Source organism: Penicillium vulpinum, assembly GCF_028829585.1.
Source record: "Penicillium vulpinum strain IBT 29486 chromosome Unknown utg000002l_segment0_segment0, whole genome shotgun sequence".
Taxonomy (NCBI): domain Eukaryota; kingdom Fungi; phylum Ascomycota; class Eurotiomycetes; order Eurotiales; family Aspergillaceae; genus Penicillium; species Penicillium vulpinum.
The window spans coordinates 2,930,445-2,952,179 of NW_026643242.1; the positions used below are offsets into that span (position 1 = coordinate 2,930,445).

Sequence of the window (21,735 nt, forward strand, 5' to 3'; positions counted from 1 at the left end):
GAACAGATATCTATATCAATATGAACAAATTTCATGAGTAAAACGTTGAAATCATGCTATGTAAACAATTATATAGTTCCCAGCATTAAATTATGCACATTTACCCCAGACTTCGTCATCTGACTAATCAATTGCATGACCGAGCTTCATCTGCGTAACTTACATCTCTTCTAATCTCACCCTCTCACTCTTGACCCATACCCTCCAGAAAACAAGAGATAAGCTGCCTTAAATCTACAAGATGGTATGTCCACAGACCCAAGTCCCCAGCACCAATCCAATAGCTCTTATATCTACCCCATACAACCCAAAACTAACAAACCCCAGGCACCACCAACAACCTCCGCCCTAGTCCTCTCCCTCCTCACAAGTTTGGGCGGTATAATCGGCTACGCGCGCACCGGATCCCTCCCCTCGATCATCGCCGGTGTCTCCGTCGGCTTTGTCTATCTCCTTTCATTCCTGCGCCTTCGCGCCGGCCAATCGTACGGCGAGGAACTCGGCTTACTGGCCTCGGCCGTGCTGGGCGGAAGCTCGGTCCCGCGTGTGATCAAGACTGGTGGAAAGCCTGTTCCGGTAGTTCTGTCGATACTGGCTACTTATGGACTTTTTATTTTCGGGTTTGCGTTCAAGGAGAAGAGGGCGTGATTGGAAATGAAAATGTAAATGCTGGAGGGAGAAATACATAATGAATGGAGTTGAATTATTATTTCGTTTTTAGTGATACTCATACATCAATTGAGTCTAGGTGTCTTTACTATATCAGCCATTTGCATATGACTCGGTTAAGTTAGATGTTGTATGTACTGGTGCTACTGTAGATAGGAGGTACAGATAGAATCACCGAAATCAAACATGCATTGGTAGATAATGAAAAGCCCATGAGATTCCAGGTCAAAACGCCCGATATGGTTTTCCTACCTCGAGAAACGCTAAAAACTTACATCGACCGTAGATGGCATCATTTGCCGTCTAGGCATTCACATCAAACAGATTCCTCCAGGCCAGGGTTAAGCCTCCAGTGGAGGGTCAGGAGGGAGGATCAAAGGGCGAAGCACGTACTGTACGTAGGCTCGTCTGATGTGACTTTCGCGGGCCAGTAACTCAGACCTGGGCCTCCCTTTCCCGAACGAGTGACTCAAGGAAGCCTCTCAATTCTTTCATTATTTTTTGTTTTTGATGGCTTTTTTTTCGAGTTTTCGATTTTCTCCTTCAATGTCTTTCAAAACATCTTTTCATCTCGCAGCACCGAACTCAAACAGCATCAACGTCTTCTGGGGTTGTAGGGAGAGAGATGGTAGGACGGGGGAGGACTCGCCAGACTAGGATTTGGAATCAGGGCCACTGATGACAACCAAATATCCAGCCAGAAGAATGCTCATGTGTAACTAAAATTTTTCATGTGTCGACTTAGCTGGGTTCCGTAACTCCATCACTTGCAAATGCAGCAGGAAAAAACAAAGCAGAACTTAATGTGCCGGATCGATCACCGTGTCGGAATCTTGAATGGCGCCCACGATTGCATTACCGGGAATTTCGCCGAGGGCGGTTTGCGTGCTTTTGTCTGGGACGTATGCATATCGAGGTAGCTGCGCCATCTTCTCCTCCGGACTGAAGGTATCGTCATTGTAAATCATTCGGATCGCGGGCTTGGTCTTTTCTTTCTTGGGTTTGTTGATATCGTCTGTCTTGGAGGCCATGTCATTGGCTGCGCCTGAAATCTGATTGTCAACAGGTGTGGAGACATGCTCGGTTGATTGGAAGCTATCTCCATTAGAGTAACCCGAAGCTGCAGGGGTGGGGGGGACGTGTCCCATGTGCATCTTTTGCATTTCGTGCGCATTCACTGAAGGGACAGCAAAAGCAGGACGCTGGGGAAGGTTTGAAGCGGCCGGTAGGCCCATAAATCTGTTATCGGGTGGAGGTTGTTGCTGGTGGAAGGGAGGAGCCCCATAGGAGACTGGTGGCTGCGCAGGAAGTCCAACGGGGTATGGCGAGGGATATCCAGACGGGGTGTAAGGCGATGCACCAGGGACCTGCTGTCCACCAACTGGAGAATAGCTTGAATAGACAGGACTGCCAGTCTGCGAGAAATGAGGTGTCACAGCGGCAGGGGGCCCACCGTAGGGCTGAGGGTAAGAATATGGCTGAGCGGCTGGGATCTGAGGCGATTGAGTCTAGTAATAATTGTTAGTTCTTAAATATGATTTCACAATGAATAGCGAGATACGACTCACGTATACACCGGATGTCGGCGTAGACTGAACAGCACTAGAAGGTGTCACATCGCCGCTGCTACCCCCGGCAAGCGCCTCCGCACGCTTGGCCTTGTGTTCGGCCAGTCGCTTCTTAAGATCTGAGACAGGCTCGAGCTTGGGTTTCTTCGCCGGTTGGCGGCCGGAAGAGGCGCCAGAAGTAGGGTTGCCTGTCGCGTGCTGGCGATCTAGCTCAGCCTGCTGGAATTGGGAAGCGACACGCTGCTGATGGGCCTTGAGAACATCCGCGGGGATACCCTCCATGCCGAAGATCTCAACATCGACACCCATGCGGTTCGGGAGCGCATTGTGGACCTGTGTCAATTGCTCTTTGTGGACCTGGCTTAGGTGGACGGATAGACCTAACGGCACAAGCCATCAGTATAAACGCTCACCTTATCTAGATAAAATGGAACTTACCTCCCGCTGTATTCAGTCTGCGATTGCAGTTGTCACATCTAAAATGCTTTGCTTTCTGATGAGAGATGAGGATCTTGAGGTCGTCAAAGTCACGTTCACAATAATAGCACCATGGGCGATCAAGGAGCTCCTCGAGGGAGGGACCACGTCTTTTTTTACCCATTGTAACGTCGACACAGTCAAGGAGCGATTCGAATACTGCAGGAGTGTGGGGTTTTGCAGAAGAGGGGAGTTTTCCTCAAGAGTCGCGGATCCGGAAGCTTGCCATGATGAGGCTACGCTTTCATCACGTGATGCTCACGTGACTAGATGAGGTATACAGTTGTGAATAGAAGAACATTTAAAGTGTTTGGAGCACTGGGAAGAATTTGCAATTTTTTTGGTTGTATTTCGGAACGTGCTTGTATGCTCTATTCGATCAAATGAAATTTTTACTCATCGATTTCCATCCTGTCTTCCTAGACTGATACTCCCTTGACTGATACTGATACTCCCGTTAAGTAGAATGGCTACTACTAGTTGTATTACTTCTAAACAATAATGCTAAGCCTACTATGATCTGCCATACTACAAATCCAGTGCGGTGATTTTGACTTATACACCTTCTTGGCCATCTTGAACAAAATCCCAGGTAAAATCCAAGATACTACGAACTACATACAATCTACAAGCTTGGAAACTAGTATCTCCAAGTAAAATTAGTGATAAAAGACAAGAACTTTTTTTTTACAACATGAATTGAGCCCTAGAATACATATGCCGGTGCCCTGGCAGTGTGTCCTGACACTGCCAGGGCACCGGCAGCTTCATAATACTGTATCTGATCATTCGCTGTTTCCTGGCCCACGCCCCAGGTAGGTCCGAGGCCACAGGGAACCTCTAACCCGGTTCATCGATCGCGGGCTCAGCCCAATCACGAAGAGGGCCGTGCACCAAGCAGTCAAGATGAACCGGGGGAGGATTTACCCCTGCGACCCTATTTCACACCCTGGGGTGGGCTCTGAGGTGGGCCAGGAAACAGCGAACGATCAGTTTGTGCCGAGACAATCCTCAGTTCCCTCTCTCTCACTTGTAAAAAAAAAGTGAGATAAACATGAAGTTAGAAGAATAGCTAAAGTGAGAGAGAGGGAACTGGGGATTGCCTCGACAAGCCGGCCTGCCCTCAATGGCGTGGGTCCCTCGGGTTATGACCCGGGAGGGGACCCATCCCGTGGTACTGGACGTACGGGAATGGGGCGTACTGGGGCGGCATGGGTTGCCCCAGTTGCGCCATAGGCGCAGCAGCAGCAGCGGCGAAAGGGTTCACTGGGCCAGGGCCGTAGTGAGGCACCACCCCCATAGGAGGGAGGGTGGGTGCCATGGGCTGCTGCTGCTGCGCCTGCACGTTTGCCATTGAGGGCAGGCCGGTGGGCCCCTTGGGGGCGAGGTTGCCAGCAAGTGGTGCCAGCGAGGGAGATCTCTTGCGGCGGCCGTGGCCGGTGGGCTTGGGGACCTCGTCGGCGGCGCCGTCGACGGTCCGGTCCTGCTCGATTTGGGCCTTGGATCGCTTTGGGTTGCGGATCCGTCCTTCCCGGTTGAACCGGTCCCAGTGATCGAGCATCGCCTTGGTTCTCTTTGGGTTCTTCGAATTGGCGATCTTCTGCCGCCTGGCCTCCTCGATCGCTTCAGCAGAGAGAGCCTCCTTCTTGGCCGACGCCGGGGTGGAGTCGACAGGGCTTGCGGTGGCCGTCGGTTCGACGGCCGGGAAGGAGGTCTCTGCTGGGGGGATTGATGAGGAGGCCAGGCTGCTAGCGCCACGTCGACCCCTACCCCGAGATGAGGGTTGGGTTGGGGCAGGGGTGACTTCGAAGGTAGCCCGAGAGGAACCAAGGCGACCAATCCCACGGCCACGTCCGCGGCCACGGCCACGGCTAGGGCCAGGGCCTCGGCGAGAGTTAGTATCAGAGTGAGTTGATTCGGCAACGACAGTTTTGCCGCCGCGGCCTCGAGTGCGTCGCTTTGCCGGGTGGTTATCTTCATCGGTTTCATCGGCATCCGCACTTTCATTTTGAGTTTCTTCTGTATCGGTCGTTTTGATTGGTACTTCGATCTCCGCGGCCTTGCGTTTCCGAGTGACCTTCGGCACAAGTGGCTCGCGTCGAGGTTCATACATCTGAGCGTGGTATTCAAGGCCATGTTTCTTCATCGTAGCCCACCCATCAGGGTTAAGATCACCACTCTCCTTGCTCTTGGCAAGCATCTTTCTAGCTTGCGCAGGAGTTGGGACAAAGCCTCCTTGCACAAATGGATCCTGTAGTGTGCGGATGGGCACAAGTGGTGTGTTTCCTGGGAAATAGTTGTGTTTGTAACCATAAAGCATTGCTTCTTTCTTATCCTCGAAGTCAAGCTTGTCCTCATTGAGGCGAGCCAGAGGGGCTCCACCCTTTTTCTTGTGACCCTGCATTGAATGTCGCTTTGCTTGATATGAGGGTTCATCCCGCTTGTGTCGGTGCGCCTTGAGATAAAGGTCGTCGAGGGCCAGGTATTCATCTTGAAATGTTTTCAAAGCAAAGGCGGCGGTCTGTGTGAGTACGTAGAGTTCTTCAGGTGTGTATTTTTCGGGGGTTCGGAGCATGCTGACGAGATCGTCCATTTCCTGAACTTGTACTTCGAGGAACTGGCCTTTGTCGACCTTAGGCTTTTTGTAAGGAAGAGGATGAGGAGCTGGTTCAGGAGCGTCACGCTTCCTGGACTTAGAAGGGTCATGGAAAGCATTGTCCCAAGCTGATTCACACTTGGCGGCTTCCTGGTCGTAGTTGGGGGAGAATTTGTTGGTATCATTGACTTTCCAGAAGCGTTCAAGGCGCTTTTTCACATCTGGTCGTCGCCATCGGGCGTCGCGGAGGCGATACTCCTCGGGATATCCAGTACGTGGGTTGGAAAGCCAGTCCAACAGATCGCGTTTCGTTTCGGGCATATAGCTGACATTGACTGGGATGTCGGTTGGCTGGGTGCCATTGTTATCATCAGTGGTCATTTCCACTGCGATATCTTCACCTTCTTCGTCCTGGGCCTCGACATCTTCGGGCTTGGCAGCTTGAGCTATGGGCTCGTCTTGTTCAATGGCGTCGTCATCTTGGAGATCGCCATTCTCGTCGTAAGTGTCATCGGCACCATCATACCCAGAGAAGCTAATAGATTTCGGATGAGCTTCATTGATATGATCATTCAGAATATCTTCTTCGGAGATGTCTGCGTCATTTGGGAGCATCAAAAGCTTCCCACACCAGTCGCACTTGAGTCGTCGAGGCAAGGGCTCTGGGGACTGAGAGATTTGGGTAGAAGTAGATTGGGGACGGAAGGGTTCAGAAAATTGACGACGTAGCGGGGAGTCCTGGCTGTCACCAATATCTGAAGAAGGATTGTCCCCGTCCAAATCGGCCCTTGGGATGGGGGCCATTTTGGCGGAAATGGACAGAGGAAAGTGAAAAAAAGGAACAAGAGGGGTATGAATATTTGAATAAACAAGAAAAAGAAGGGAAAAAAATAGAAGTCTCAAATGGAGAATGAAAAATGTCAAGGAAGAATCTGTATAGATGGTCAGCGTTGGTTCGCTTGCGGGTGCCAAGACGCCAGTAAATCGCAGCGCAGTTCCGTGGTTTCCAAGGTAAAGGCGCGAAACATAGCCCAGCGCGAACACAAGAGTCTCAAGACATTGTAAACCAAGTGAACGCGACATGTAACATGCGACAAGAAAAGGATGAAACATAAGACACGGTCGGGCAAAAATACATGGATCAAGATCTGACCGTCGGAAGTACTGCGAAACTGTGCCATACAAGAAAAAAGTGGAAAAGACGCGACACTTACCATGAGATGTTTGAAAGTCAAGTCAAATCCTTGTAGGAGACACGAGTCACAGCCAATGACTGCTGGCTGTTAGCTCTGTAAAGAAGGGTACAGGGTGGACATAAGTGGCTGCCAGGGATGTGTACTTACTATCTGACTGGAGAGAACCTTGGGAAGGCTGGGTAGGTGACAGTCCACGTATTAGGACACAAAGAGAAGTGGGATGAGAGGAGATGGAGAGAGGATGAGATTTAGGAGACAGGTGAAATAGAGCAGATGTCAAAAAGAAAATACGCCGCAAACTTGTGTTTGGCGCGCAGATCTTGCGTCGCCGGGTAGTATGAAGAAAAAAATGATCTTGGGAGACGCGACACTGCGCAAAGAAGAAGACACGAAAACAAAGGCAGTAGATGGGATGAGATTACAGAATGAAAAGAGTACAGAAGAAGAAAATAAATCGGAAGGGGAAATGGGTTTAGGATGATGCAGTTGAGAAGAGATTGAGGTTGAGAGAGAGATAGTTTTGTAGTTTCATAGGCAGTGGAAACCCCGTCCTGGCCCGACCAATCAGAGGCCCCTTATCTACTAGCCACATTGAACGACATTGAGGAAAGGGGGGCTTTTGATTTGGATTGATCACTATTGATTGAGGATTTTATTGATTCTCTGCATTGTATTGATCTTTAATTTTCTATTGATCTTTATTCATCTATTGATATCTACTCTTTTACAGACTTTCAAGCCCTTTACAACAGACGTCACATGATATGTGATTTTAGAGTAGAACAATAGCGTGTCTCTTCCGTAGCTGGCTATTGATATAGATAGCTGTAAGTTAGATCAAAGCCTTAGGGATACCCGGGAGACCAAACTCTACGCGCTTGATTCCAAAGAAACTTCGGTGGGCCGTCTCATGGACTTGACTACTTATATCCATACTCGATGAGCAAGTTACAGGCAAGTGACTAGAAATTACACGCCAGATATTTGGATTGTACTTAGGTAATACCCAGTTAATAGTTAGTTACCTACATATCCGTGAGTGACTACGCTGGGTCCTTCCGATGCATTTGTGTCGCAAGGAATGGATGAGCTGACGCCTCGTTCCGGCTGGGATATATCAACTAGAATACACATTGTCACCTTTTACTAGATTATGTCTACCTATAGCATAAAGAACATATAAGATAAATTGTGCATATAGACCTTCCCGTACACCAAGTCACAAGTAGGGACAGCACCTGGGCACCATGGGAACCTCAACCCAGCTATAGATACCGAAGCAAACTGTTCGGCTTCAATCTTCCTATAGTCTATAGCATTGTATTTAAGCTATTCTCCAAGGAAAACCGTACTTTACCAACCGCTTCGCCACCAGCAAGAATCGCCACTCATGTCACCTTCGCCTAAGCGATACATTCCAACAATCCGGGACTTGTTGGATAGAAATCCCATGCCGGATGTTGATAATAGATTTTATATTCACACCTTCACAATTATTATCGCAACGATAGTTTGATTGGCTGGGTTGCTAGGCTGTCGCATTCATCGTAGCGCGCATCCTGTACGTATCGAGTGTAGATTTATCTCAATTTTTTAATGTTTTCTTCACAGCGTTTATCTCAACAACAATCTACTAGTCAGACACAACGCTCGTCTACAAATGCTGTAGCTTAACTAATTCAAGAACAATTGAAATAAGAAAGGAATTTATAAAAACGAACATCAACGATCAAGTCTCGATCTAGTTGTTGTCTATTTCCGGATTTGGTGCTCTTCCCGCCGCTTTACTGAAGAGATATACAAAGCACTACAGCTGCTAAGGAAGTGGCGAGAAGTATGACGGACCCTACAATTCATTCCTAGCGCCCGCCATAGTGGATGTCATCGAAGGGGGGAAATCCACCTCCCAGGTTTCGGGACTCATCATGTCATATTATTACACGAGTAATACGGACTCAACTGTGCGTAAAGGGCAACATATCGAGCATTTCCCACAGATAATGACAATTCTTACCCATCGATGAAATTAGTATATTAAATCAATATATAAGGCACCGGATCTCTGGGGTTGGAAATGTATATGTAATTTGTATATCCCTATTTTTATTACTATCTGTAATTTTGAAGGCCCGTCAGCTAGATCTCTTTCTACGACATAAGAATATAAGCATTTGCTCTCCAAATGGGCTATAGCTACTGATGGTGCCCATTAAAGCGGCAGTCGAAAAAGCTCCAGTAGGAAATATGAAGTCCACAAGTGGGTCCCGAGGTTGCCTTAGGTAGACCCCATGAAAATGCGGAGGTCACACTAGAAGAATTTCTAGCATTCTAGGCCTCTTTGGGCAATATCATATATTGTAGAGATTGGCCTCTTAATATGGAGCATAATATAATATAGAAAAAAAGGGGGGGAAGACAAACTAGGACTAGTTCATGGCTTTTCCTTTTGAAGTATAAGTTGACAGAGCCAATTGCTCCGAGGAAAAGCATCAACAATAAGGTAGGAACCTTGTGCTGGAAATTGCTCATAGTCCAGCAAAAATGGTAGTGAATATTACAAACAAGCATAATGGCAGGTCCACGGGTACGTGGATGGTGGTACAAAGTGCTTAGAAACATACGACATACTGCAGGGACTATACATATATACAAGAATTGTCGCAGTATCGCACAAAAGCAGTGTTTATGGATGAATAAAAGTCCGACATTGATGTGACTTAATACTATCCAATAAAATGCATTGCCCAAGTGTCAATCGTGTCTGACATGCATGATGACAAGCATCTGCACATCGATCACCAAGATTTATGCATCGAAAGATGTGGTTGATCCATAACTTCCACGTTTAGTGTAATTTTTTATTTTTCTGTCTCTCCAGATAACCAAATAAAGAAAGCCCTTAGTAGTACAGCTCGAAGTGAGTCCGTTTAGTTAAGGCTATCAATTTACCAAGTTTCATGCCACTCACCTCAGAATTCAGATTTATATCATCAAGATAGGTCTTGACTCTATAGAAACCGACAAACTGATTGGCTTTATTCATGGCGAGTGTATTCCTAAGAAACTCGGAGTATATGTGATATATGTTGTTACGGACATGATTACAAAGAACATTAAAGTGCACGCTTGTCTCATTGGGCGCTATTTTATCCAAGCTATCGTCTCTATTCCAACCGCATCATATCTGTGCGTCATTCTGTTCATGCTTCACTAGGTTCCAAGATTATTGTACGTCTACTTCTGCTTTCCGGTAGGGATGTTGAAGAAGACGCACGGCATACCAGGAGCAGAACCCAATCCTACGGTCAAATTGCAGGATGTCGTCAACATTGACCTCGGAGATATTGCGGTCGGCCAGCGCACTCACACGAAACTCTTTATTAAAGTCGAGAAAATCATCGAGGATATCACACTCACTCAGCGAGTCCTTCTTAAGCAGGTAGTTAAAGTCGAATAGCTCGACGGGGACCAGAGTTTGACCCTCATTGGACTGCCAGGTCACATTCTTAGACGTACCCTGCTTGACACAGACCTGCACAGCATGGAAGCTCAGAGCATCGAATATCCACTGGTACTGCGCATTCCGGTCTCTGTATTCGATAGTTCTCAATGCATGGGTAACACCCTCCATCGAGTCTACAATGGGACAAGCAAAGTCGTACGTAGGATAGATAACCCAGGCATCACCTGTACGGTGATGAGTAGAAGGATTGCATTGGTAGATTACAGGGTCTCGAAGAGCCGTGTTATTGTCATCGAAGGATATCTTAGCACGAATACACCACCGTAGGCCATCCCACCGCTGGTTCTCCATGGTCTCCTTGCCAATGTCATCTGCATAAGCCTTTCCAGATTTGATAGCTTGAAGACAATATTCGTAGAGTTGGCCAAAGTAGTCGCTAGTATAGCTGACTTTGTCGGGCTGAATGTCTGTGTATAGCCGTTAGTACTTCCGATTTTGAAACACAAAGGGGACGGACCCATCAATGCAAAATCTTCCACGATGACATCTTCAAACTCCTGCTTCTCGTTCGACGGGTTGGTATCATCGAATCTAAAAATGGAGTAAGGCTCTGTCTTTATCAGTTTATACCATATAGACGAACCGAAGTATAAGGGTGTCGCTATTTTTCACGTCTATTAAAAAGTAGTCGATAGTATGATATCATTTCCGCGAGTAGGTAGGACATAGAACCGAGTGGCAAAGTAATCGTTCTAGACGAATTTTCAAGTTAGCCTGCGAGTCATAGAGAAAAAGGTGGGAAGCGAACCAAAAGAACGGCTTTAACATGTCCGATAGGAAGGTATTCACTAGACCAATTTTGTAAAGAAATGTGCCAGCAGCAAGAGAACGTACGAAGGCTTTGGGAGGAATCTAGTAACGACGCCATTCTCGGTATTCTTGAAAATTCCACATGATTAGCCATGAATACCACGTATCGGTCTTCTTCAAATGCCTACCTTCAGGAAAATATCGTAGCTGGCATTATCTTTGGACTTAGCAAGCTTCTTCTCACGAGAAGTAGCATTCAAAGATTCAACGGCCGATGTGGCCCAAGGGCACAGCTCCTCAAGTAACTTGTACCAGCGGGTCAGATTGACGAGAGTATCCCTTTTGAGAGCGGCGACAGCGACACGCTTTCCGCGAATGGCACCCCATAGTGCAATATCCGGTGTCGAAAGAGAATAACCCGATAGGAAAGATTGGAGGAGCAGGTGAGTATCAATATGCTTTATAGACATGTTAGACGAGTCTAATGTTGTGTATAGATTCTTCTAACCTGGAGCATCGGGTCAAGGGCCTTGAATTCCAAGGTGTCATAGGAATCTAGTTGAGAGATCCACTTATTCTCCTAGATGAAACATTTGTATTAGACCTCAGGAGCTTGTTGACTTGTAAAGCGTATATCGACGATGTGACAGCTCACCACTCTAGCATTCTTGTCCACAACTTGCCCACAAGAAAAGGGAACTGCGCACACAGCTCCTGGATGATGGGTATAGTGCCAGCAACAGACTTGTCACCTGTCTGAAAGTGGATGATTGACTTCTCATCCCTAGTGAGCAGGGCAGTGTCCTCAAAATTGATCTTGATGATTGGAATTCTAAGGTATGGTTAGCTTGTATGTATATACGTAGGCTCAAGGTCCCATCCATAGATGGACCTCCTAGGGAGTTACTAACGGGTGGGCCTCATTAATGAAGGACGCAATCAAGACCACGGGTAGCAGTGCAGCCTGGCTGGCACGAGTGGCTACAAAAAGATCCAACTTAGTCATGGTGCACCGTTTGTGTAAATTGAAAAAGATGAGTGATCGGGAAGTTTGGTGGATGGGTATTTACAGGGGTATTTCGAGTCACTAGAAGCTATTACAAACCGCACCACCCAACCTCAACCTCTGCCATCAAGTATAGAGTCACCTTCAATCTGCTCTATTTATAGTGAGCAACTCTTGGTAGAGACTGCAGTGGATTGTGGCCCAGCTTATATTGTATCCCGTCAGAATCATCCTTAGCAACCGTGGACCATACTACCAGTATCCTAAGCACAGTGTATTTCCAGCTGATCTGCCAATTTAAACTTGGATTGCACTAGAGCTTCGGAGGGGTTGCCATTTATGAATTATTGCTTATTCTTGCTTTGCGCTTAGGTGGCCCTATTGAAACCATACATCTCGGAAAGTAAATTTGGATCTTCTGTATGATAGCTTTTATAAAATGCTTCTCTTTGGAGGTTGGGAGAGCAAAATGTCAATTTTGCAAGCCCAAGGAACTCAAGCTAGATAGGCTCTTTTGGTGGTCACTTTGGAAGCACCGCAGAACATATACTCAAATGCAAAGAGTCAATCTTCACTTCATCCAGATATTCCTTACCAGAAATAAGCCAGGGCAGCATATCCATAAACTCCAGTATTTCCAAACAGTGCCAGTGCAAGAAGCCCATAATAGGATGGTCTTCACTATCCAAAGGGCATAGAAAGTCAAATGGAAGAGTGGTCTTATTCAATCTCAGTCTCGGAAGGCGATTGCTGAGATCTCGCAAATTGAGGTCTGGTTTCTCCGACTGATCTGATGCAGTTGTAGTCGATTCTTCTGACGCTGTTGACTCGGCTGACTGGACTCGCCTATGGTTTCTTCTGACCCAAGGGACTGGAGCAGCCAACATATATATATAACATATTGCATTTCTGGTACGGTCGATGGTTGTGGTGCTGTACACTTGATTGGCTTAACCGGCTCCATGATCTGTCTCACCCGGACTCGAGGGCTCGACTTGTCTGACGGTGCTGACTTCACTAGCTTCTTGATTTTTCTTGCCTTAACTGAAGAGGCCAACCGTTCTGATTCTGCTACCGTGCTAATGTCAATAGCTCTTTTCTAGACCCAGTATATTTTGCCGGAAGGCTTGCAACCCCCTCAACTCAGTGCAGGTGGTTCTTCTCGCCAACATCCAAAGCCACCAAAAAGCGACTAACACAATTATAAGCCGCAATCGTAGCGGTAATCTCAACGACCTCCCGTTCATTAAAGCACCCCTTCAGCTCCGCAAAAATCTCATCAGGCACTGTGACCGTTTTAGTCATAGCATCGGTATACTTCAGCACAGCCCTCTGATCAGCACTCAAGACCGACGACGCAGCCTCATTCGAGAAGTCTGCCTGAGCATCTCCAATAAACTTCAGCGCCTCTGCGCTCAATCCACCTTCTTCAAGCAGAGGTGCATGCTGTTCCCACTCGAACAGGGCGCCGTTGACCACTGCGACGCGGCAGATGGCTAGTTCGCGAACGACGGTTGAGAGGGTGGTTCGGGTGCGGATTGCGCCGATAAATGAGTTCCAGCCTTCTGTGACTGGGTAGGAGTGTAGGAGGGCTAGGTCGAGGGGGAGGAGAGGGTTTGGGGCCCGGCGGGCTTGGACACTAGCTAGGATTCTGGCTTCATCCGGTGTGCTAGTTGCTGGAGGATCTGCAACGTATGGGAGACGCATGGTGGGTGGTATACAAGGACTGTAGATGATTTTAATTGCAAGTTGGTTTGTTCAATTGTTGGATTTGAGTGGAATCCGGGGTCTGGGGTTTGATGTTAGTTGGTATGTGACTACATATACTGTGTTTTGGAGCATACAGCTGCTTTGGGTGAGAGGCAAGTATCCCATACCTGGTTCAAAGCTGCAAGATACTCTTTGTTGTAGGAAAGCCGGAACTGGGCTCTATACGGCGGGAAATGGGCAACTATTTATCGGCAACCCCGCGCGGGTCCATATGGACCCGATAGTCAAAGCCGCGGTAGTCGGGTTTGCGCTTCCGTGTTCCGCAGGATTTGGTGTGATTTAGCTTGAAATTCCAGATAGTATGGACTTGCGAAGAGAAAACGTGAAGAATCGATGGTAGTTGACATTGTACCAAGTATACAAGGATACTCCGTACTCTATACTGTGCGGGGTGACACATTTAAATTCAAGGCTAGTCCAACGTCCAATAGGTCCAAGGCTTATATTTCCCCTAGGAATTGAATGAACTATTCGAATCATAGAAATATAGCTTTGTCTTCAAGTTCTCAGAGTCTGTTTAAATAAATTTGACTTTCATTAAGCATATGCAGCGTTGTTTGTCTTGGCACATGATCTCCACAAGGTCGGAAGCTCCCAAGGTGTCGTCACCTCTCCTGAACATTGTTCCCCCAAACAAACATGCCTCCAAAGGCCCCTAAACCCACCAGTGACGAGCTTTTAGCTCAGTTTGACGACCTCGGTCTCGGTAAAGAAGGAAACAAAACATCTAAACCTATCGCAGCATCTGACAATGCCCAAGGTGGGCAGGAGGACATCCTGGCCGAGCTGGACCACTTAGCCACACAACGTCCAGCCAGCGGACCAGGTACCCCGCGCCTGTCGACCGATAAGACCAGGTCATCGACAAGATCTCCCCGCCCGAGCGCGACCATCGACCGACCGACCGAGGACAAGGCGCCGGTCCGCCAGTCTGAGGAGACAGGCCGGTCTCCACGCCCAGAGACCAAGCCAGAACAGCCCAAGGCTGAGCCCGAGAAGGTCCCCGCACAGCAAACACCACAGGAGGGTGCGGGCTGGTGGGGTGGATGGTCAGGAGGGCTGTTCGCAACTGCCACTGCGGCTATGAAGCAGGCCGAGGCAGCTGTCAAAGAGATTCAGAATAACGAGGAGGCTCAGAAGTGGGCTCAGCAGGTCAAGGGCAATGTTGGAGCGCTCCGTGATCTTGGTACGGATCCTCCTACTCAAAGTATGCTCTCCTACATGCAGATTGAGCTAACAGTCGCACGCAGGCGGCGAGCTTCGAAACAGGGCAATCCCGACATTCACCAACCTCATCCACACCCTCGCCCCCCCTATTTCTTCGCATGAACGTCTACAAATTCATGTGACTCACGATATGTCCGGCTACCCGGGCATCGACCCGCTAGTCTATGCAGTATTCTCGCGAGTGATGTCCCAAGTCGAAGGCGGAGAGCTGTTGGTGATCCAGCGAGGCCAGGAGTCATCCCCAAAGCGTGGGATCGATGTTACCGGCTATATGAGCAGTGCTGGCTGGAACGACGGGCCCTGGTGGCGAACGGTCACACCTGGACAACCGCGAAGCATCTCTTCCGTGCGAGGTGCCGTGGAAGGCTCCAAGCTCGCTCGTGTCAGCGCCGAATCCTACGCTACCGAGTATTTCTCGTCCCGTGGCGGAGTCGAAGAGGCCGCGAAGCACGCTTCGGAAGTCCTGAGTGAATCGAACCCAGTCCGCAGCAGTGATATCTTCTTGGCTATCCAGGCTATCAGCCAGACTACTTCAAAGGATCTCTTCCAGGCAGGCGCGACAGGCGAGAAGGCTACCGAAGGAGCCGTGGAAGCTGATACGCAAGAAGAGGAGATCTTCTTCGCACTGTACCTACACGATCCCATCCATGGCATCGCCTTCCACGCCATCTCTCAGAGTATCCCGCAGGCATGGATCGAATGGCTCGATACTTCAGTGCCAGCTCCCGAGAACCCCGATTCCGACGATGCAAATGCTCAGCGTGTTGTGGTGCCCGAGGCCATCGCTGAGGTCATCGAAAGTGGAGGTGTCGATCCCCGCGAGTGGGTTTCGGAGTGGATCGAGGAAACTCTCTCGCTGACCACTGGTATTATCGCTCAGCGGTACGTCGCTCGGCGAATGGGCGTCGGTGAGGGAGGCATCGGCAAGGGTAAGATGCGAGCTGAGCAGGTATCGACTGTGGATAGCGGCGCAGGCGAAGCTGCGCGTGCGCTCTAGGACCGTAGGACCGTGTGATCTTTTATACCGAGCTCAAGAGCTGACGCTCTTAATTCAGCATCTGTTGTTTATGTGATACACCCGCTCAGATTGGTTGCACTTGCACCTGCACTAGCTATTTCTATTTCTATTTTATTTCATTACGCCAGGCTTGTCTGGTAAGAATAACAGCAAATGACGATCATTGAAATCACTTGCAACAAAACAAAAGAAAAAATCGTGTATGCAATTCCCGTATATGTACAAAACGGACCGGTCTTCCTATAAATCACCATATTATGCACTTTTCGAAAACCATTGCGGGTATCGTAGGGATCATCCAAAGCATTCAGAGTCTGTTCAAAGAAACCATTCAACAATCAATGTTCAGCGGCCCTTCAAGACCGGGGACATGCCAGAAATTGGCTCGGAGCGCAGTCACACTAGACACAGCATTAGCATATCTGGTTTCCGGCGCGGCGCCAAAAAAAAATGGACCAATGTCTTACCTGGTTGACCCATTAAGCACGGTATGAGCATCCGTGCCCACTTCACTCTCCTGCAACCTTTTCTTCATGTCCGATAAATCAGCGGACCACTTAAACTGGCGCTGTCGGGGCGCAGATGCATGTCCATTAACAGCCGTGCCGTTAATGCCATTCGTTCCATTTGTGCCATTCGCTTCGCCATTTATGCCATTGGTCTCGCCATTGACATAAACACCGTTCATACCATTCACACCATTCACACCATTAACCTTCTTCCCCGCCCCCTTCTCAGCATACAAACACCCCCTCGACCAATAATATGGCAACGTGCGCGTATAAAGCACAGGCCTCTCCTCAACATCAAGACACATGGGAATATTGATATTATAAAGCTCAACCCGATCATCCCAATTCTCATACAGATGCCACACAACTCTAACAGCCAGTCTCGCCGCAGCGGCGATAATATCATCGGGCTGTGGATCCTTGCTACCAAACGAGATAGCAATACTGCGCTTACCACAGAACACCGCCTCCAGCGCACCGCCTACAGTCCCCGAGGACAGATTGTAGATGGTGGAGGCATTGCGGCCGTGGTTCGGGCCCGAGATGACGAGGTCGACCGGTGCACGCTCGCTGAATAGGTTGTACAGACCTAGCTGTGCGCAGCTGGCCGGTGTGCCATTGCGAATCACAACCCAGTCGTTGGAAGGGTCTGGGGATTCGAAGCTCTCGTCCCAGCTGCCGTCGGCTCGGAACGCGTCTGGGTGCACGTAGCTGGCTGTTAGGGAGGCTTCGATTATGTGGGCTTTGCCGATCCAGGAACGTGAGGATGCTGGGATTGCTACGGAGACCTGGTGGCCGTTTGCTTCCAGGGTTTTGACTAGCGGGCGAAGGTATGGTGAGAGCTTGGTGCTTGGGGGACCATCGTCGTTAACGACCTATTTTTGGGTTGTTAGCTTATTTGCCTCAAGTTTTTTTTTTTTTTTTTTTTCGTTTTTGCTTTTTTATATCTATCTACGTTGTGCAACGTATTGCTATGGGGTTTGGGAAGATGGAAGAAAATGAGATAAAGGTGGATGTCGGGTGGCGATGATATCGCCGGTGAGGATGTATGGCGGATCTATAAAAGCAAATCCTTGCAGGAAATGGCGTCTATACATTTTCCAGGGGAAAAAAAGAAAAGAAATTCGCCGATGATCTCACTTACCAGGATGTGCATGATGGGCGGGATTAGGCAGCGCCAAGGGCGTTAAGTGATATTCGAGAATCGATCTGGATTTAGATTTTGACTCGGTGGAGGTGCCCCGGTGGCGGTTTGAACGGAGGGGTTTTTTGGTTCTTTTCTGGAACTTTTTTTTTATCAGAGAACAAGAAACAGAAAGAAATATTCTGCATCCCGGGGATATTCGGGGTGCAGGACACTTATACCTGGGGGAGTCAGGGTAAGGAAAGAGCCATTGGCCTCACCGAATCACACACCGGGGCATTGGGGTTTGAAGATTCAGGCTGCGGGGACGGTAATGGTAGGGCCGAATGCAGTTTGCGGTGAACAAATTCGGTTTTGTTTCGGATATACTGACTTATCTTCTATATATATGTTGGTAGTGCCTAGAAGGATTGGATATATTGTTTACTATATAAGCCGGGATCAATAGGCTAATCTTGGAAATCATGTAAGATGTTAATAGTCTACGGAATATATAATTGATTGTAAATGCTTCAAATTTACCGCCTGGAGTATCTTAGTATCTACATAGAGGTGATCTGTAGTTTAGAAGATATATATTAAGTGTGTATATATATATATATATATATATAAGTACCAGATCCTAATCCATAAGCTACCGTTCTATATAGATCTTATACTTCCAAGCTTCTCTCCTGGCTCTTTTTATAGTCAGAAAGTCTAAAGCCCAAAAGGGAAGGATGAGGTAATCAATGCCGAGTGCTTACATTCAGGTGCTACGACCTACACGGTATAACAAGGTCTGGGAAATCTCTGGGCGCTTGGCACGGTTCGGTCTTTTTTTCTTTTTTTTGCAAGAGACGGGACGGTGTGTTGTCCTATTTTGTGCATGAAAACTCTCTCCTTTGGACCATTCACAGCCTTAGATGGCACCCAGGTGCCGCGGACAATTGGGAATCTCTGACATTATCTACTTGGCTTCCTTAGAAAAGATCGACATAACAGTATTCAAAATATATAGAGGGTATATGGCCTTGATAGTTCCTATATTTCAACTATATTTAATTGGGATACAAACTGATTTTAATCCATCTATTCATCATATGTTGTAAACAAAATCCTGAATTGGTCTGTGCCGGCAGCACGCTAGAGACGATCGCAGAAAATCTTGAGGTGGGGAATCCCGTCAGCCTTTCAACAATCTTCTGGCCCCTCAACTCTCTCCTCTTCAACATCACTGTTATATATCTATTCGATACTTCGACATTTCGAGACATCCTCGCCCCTTGCCTACATCACTCCATTCTGCCCCGACCCCACCTGTACCTGCAAAGTCTCAAAAAGCACGTCTTTTTGGGATCTTTGCTCACCTAGGTTGTCGCCGCAACCTTCCCTCTCATCCTGTATGGACTGTGGAAGTACTGGGACCGCTGCGGGGATCGACCCCAAAATATTAGACAATTGGCAAAGTGAAGGCGCCTTTTCTGTCGCTTCATGGGAACATCTAGGTTATGATCAACCCCCCGAGTGGGACACCAGTCAGGAATCGAGCCAGTGCGATGCGGATATCGCGGACTTGGGCACCTTCCATGGTCCCTTGACCAGTGAATTTCACCAGCTGGAGAACAGGTCTGGAATCTCCTCCCTGATCTGATACCGTGAAGCGCGATCTTGGCGTGGCTGACACTTGGGTTTTTTTTGTTGCAGAAAGCATGATGTAGCACCCGAGAACTTGAACTACGCCGATGGCCTTGTCGAGGGCACTGGCAGTGGCACTCTCAGCCCTAACACTATCCCATCTTCCGCCGATGAGAATTTCCATTCCGACGAGGCTTGGCCACACTTCCAGTTATACAACTCAGTGAGCATGCCAATGGATGCATCTTTGCTCTACCCCTACGCGAAAGGACCCGGCCACTCGAATGGCGCCATCATTGTCGATGATGTTGGTGAGATTCGTCGTGGTGGTTTCTCGGATGCTCCCGCAGAGGGCATCATGTCGTTCCAGCAGATTCCCCAGTCCTTCCCCATGATCTCCGAGCAGTGGACTGAAATCCAACACGGCATTTCCGTGGACAATATGCCTCCACCGCAAGAGTCCATGTCACTCTCATTGAGCGCACAGGATAGCCCCAAGGATCACTCCCTGCGGGAGTTCCAGACTTCTATCAGATCGCTGGAATCGCGATGGCTTAATAGTCTGGAATCCCAACTGCCAACCCAACAGATCGCACCACTCTCCCAAACTTCTGGCCGGCTAAATGCACAAATGGGACAGGAGTTCCAATTCAAATCTGAAAACTCTTCAGTGTCCGGCGATTTGTCGGGAATATACGAGTGTTCCTACTCCGCTACTAGTGACGAAGCCCCGGCATTTACTGACCGTCAGTTGGAAGACGACGATGTCCAGTGGAAGACCTCGCCGCATGAATCCAGTTCGCCGGAGGGGTCGCAGCCTGCATTCAAGACCACTGCCTTCATGGTGAGTGAGACCCCCGCGGAATCTCTAGTCTCCACTGTTCCCTCAAGGTCGAGAGCTTCGTCGAGTGCTGGCCAGCGTGCCGGTCGACCGGCAGCACTTGCCATGCAGTCCTCGGCTACAGTCAAGAAGCGCAAGGCTAGAAATCCTGCTTCGTTGGAGCAGGGCATCGCAAGACCCTTGCAAATTGTCCAGGAGGATGGCCAAGGCGGCTCCATTGCGTCTGCGGACTTTGTCTCGCCCCCACGTGGCGCTCGCCGCAAGGGTCCATTGAGTATGGTTGGACGGGCCAATGCTGGCCTGCGCAGGAAAAACAAGGATACCTGTGTCCAGTGTCGACTGAACAAGCGCAAGGTAAGGATTTCCATCTAAATTTTGTATATTCACAAAGCTAACCTGTTTGCAGTGTGACGGAAGCGCCCCTTGCGATGCTTGTCGCCCTACACTTCATGAACAACCATGCGCTCGTGCATGCTTCTCCAGCATTGTCGAGTTCGGAACCTGCAACTACATCTGTAAGCACCAATCAAACCCCCCAATAGGTTGTTCAAATTGACTGACCCTATCTAGCTCAACGAGCTGTCAACCACCCTACCATTGATGGTTCCAACCGAGTCCGGATGGAGATTCCATCCGAATTTGACCTCAGTCAACTCTTGTCTTTGCTCGCCGAGCGCCAGGGGCGGTTCAACATCCGCGCTAGCCAGGCCTGGGGCTCTCTGTATGTTCTCGATCTAGGAGAGACGTACAAGTTCCTGAAGACCCTGAGTGAGTACAATGGCAACTCGAAGTCCACTTTCATCGAGTTCATCGATCGTCGAATTGTCGACTCAAAGGACAAGTCCAAGAACTGGCTGTCCTGTGTTAGCGACTGCGACCCAATGAACCAAGCATATGTGAGTGTCCACTGTCTCATCTCCCAGAAGCATAAAAACTGACCACCCCCAGACTCTCCTCTCCCAGTGGAACAACATGCCCAGCCGCGCCAAATACAGCTTCGTATCCCTCGACCCAGCAGGCGAAGAACGAACAATGGACATAAACAACCCAGAAGACCAACGCGAGATCCTCCTGGCAGCTCAACTCTCCCGGATCTTCTGCCGCATGCTCGAAGTCGAAGGCTTCCGCAAGCTTGAGCGCGACTTCTACAACATTAAATGGAAGCAGATCTCCCACGAGACGCACGTACGCTTCCTCGGCGAACTCGGCCACATCCTGCTAACCCTGCGCTGGCGCGTGAGCTGGTGGAAGCGGCTCGGCGACGGCGGCCAGAACCCCGATCCCACCCAGCAGCACTACGTCGACCGCGTCGAGCTGCTCTGCCGCATCCTCTACGTCTATTACACCTGTGTGTTGGCGAAGCTGCCCTCCTGGTCGGCGGCCGATGTCCCCAAGGGCATCTGGTCGACCTATGCGGACTCGGAGAATGCCGTCTGGGATGATTTTCCTTCAGACTCCAGTGATGGAGGCTTCCACAGTTGGATGGAGCGTGGCCAGGACTTGATTGAGCAGGCTGGTGTTCCGAGCCGCATCTCGAAACTGAGATGAATATGGTTTGGATGGTAATGGCATTGGAGTTCGAATTATAGATACCCTTTCTTTTTGTTCGTTTATTTCCTTTTCGAGATTTCTTTTCTTTGTTTCTATTGGATGCATCATGACTTTTACATACAAGATCTGCCTTATGATTTGATGATTTCGCGCATGTTGTTCTCTTCAACTGATTTTTTTTTTTCAAGATTTGTACATGGGATTACTACTTATCAATATATACACTGCTTTTATTCTTTACTTCATCTTGCATCCATCTCATGCTGCCTA

The 21,735-nt window shown here is 48.7% G+C and overlaps 8 protein-coding genes across 8 annotated transcripts; 3 read left to right on the forward strand and 5 right to left on the reverse strand.

The window, feature by feature from the left end:
- Positions 1–241: 241 nt before the first annotated feature.
- Positions 242–648, forward strand: N7479_004169 (TMEM14 family protein; the record flags this gene model as incomplete). The annotated part of the gene is made up of 2 exons (XM_057251866.1): positions 242–244; positions 328–648. 2 exons carry the CDS (start codon positions 242–244, stop codon positions 646–648), a joined length of 324 nt encoding a protein of 107 aa, XP_057111191.1.
- Positions 649–1,469: 821 nt separating this feature from the next.
- N7479_004170 (putative C2H2 finger domain protein) lies at positions 1,470–2,838 on the reverse strand (the record flags this gene model as incomplete). The annotated part of the gene is made up of 3 exons (XM_057251867.1): positions 1,470–2,177; positions 2,238–2,617; positions 2,676–2,838. 3 exons carry the CDS (start codon positions 2,836–2,838, stop codon positions 1,470–1,472), a joined length of 1,251 nt encoding a protein of 416 aa, XP_057111192.1.
- A 999-nt stretch (positions 2,839–3,837) lies between these two features.
- N7479_004171 (uncharacterized protein) lies at positions 3,838–6,114 on the reverse strand (the record flags this gene model as incomplete). The annotated part of the gene is made up of 1 exon (XM_057251868.1): positions 3,838–6,114. One exon carries the CDS (start codon positions 6,112–6,114, stop codon positions 3,838–3,840), a length of 2,277 nt encoding a protein of 758 aa, XP_057111193.1.
- Positions 6,115–9,729: 3,615 nt separating this feature from the next.
- On the reverse strand, positions 9,730–11,785 carry N7479_004172 (Glutamyl-tRNA synthetase class Ib archaeal/eukaryotic cytosolic; the record flags this gene model as incomplete). The annotated part of the gene is made up of 8 exons (XM_057251869.1): positions 9,730–10,436; positions 10,487–10,560; positions 10,613–10,630; positions 10,864–10,907; positions 10,968–11,237; positions 11,288–11,359; positions 11,467–11,611; positions 11,691–11,785. The coding sequence occupies 8 exons, from the start codon at positions 11,783–11,785 to the stop codon at positions 9,730–9,732; spliced, it is 1,425 nt and encodes a 474-aa protein (XP_057111194.1).
- A 1,143-nt stretch (positions 11,786–12,928) lies between these two features.
- Positions 12,929–13,492, reverse strand: N7479_004173 (carboxymuconolactone decarboxylase family protein; the record flags this gene model as incomplete). The annotated part of the gene is made up of 1 exon (XM_057251870.1): positions 12,929–13,492. One exon carries the CDS (start codon positions 13,490–13,492, stop codon positions 12,929–12,931), a length of 564 nt encoding a protein of 187 aa, XP_057111195.1.
- Positions 13,493–14,194: 702 nt separating this feature from the next.
- On the forward strand, positions 14,195–15,779 carry N7479_004174 (DUF5427 domain-containing protein MTC1; the record flags this gene model as incomplete). Its single annotated transcript, XM_057251871.1, has 2 exons — positions 14,195–14,741; positions 14,806–15,779. The coding sequence occupies 2 exons, from the start codon at positions 14,195–14,197 to the stop codon at positions 15,777–15,779; spliced, it is 1,521 nt and encodes a 506-aa protein (XP_057111196.1).
- Positions 15,780–16,131: 352 nt separating this feature from the next.
- On the reverse strand, positions 16,132–17,468 carry N7479_004175 (5'/3'-nucleotidase SurE; the record flags this gene model as incomplete). The annotated part of the gene is made up of 3 exons (XM_057251872.1): positions 16,132–16,201; positions 16,268–17,187; positions 17,457–17,468. 3 exons carry the CDS (start codon positions 17,466–17,468, stop codon positions 16,132–16,134), a joined length of 1,002 nt encoding a protein of 333 aa, XP_057111197.1.
- A 1,372-nt stretch (positions 17,469–18,840) lies between these two features.
- On the forward strand, positions 18,841–21,462 carry N7479_004176 (uncharacterized protein; the record flags this gene model as incomplete). The annotated part of the gene is made up of 5 exons (XM_057251873.1): positions 18,841–19,064; positions 19,143–20,268; positions 20,321–20,429; positions 20,485–20,810; positions 20,863–21,462. The coding sequence occupies 5 exons, from the start codon at positions 18,841–18,843 to the stop codon at positions 21,460–21,462; spliced, it is 2,385 nt and encodes a 794-aa protein (XP_057111198.1).
- Positions 21,463–21,735: the final 273 nt, after the last annotated feature.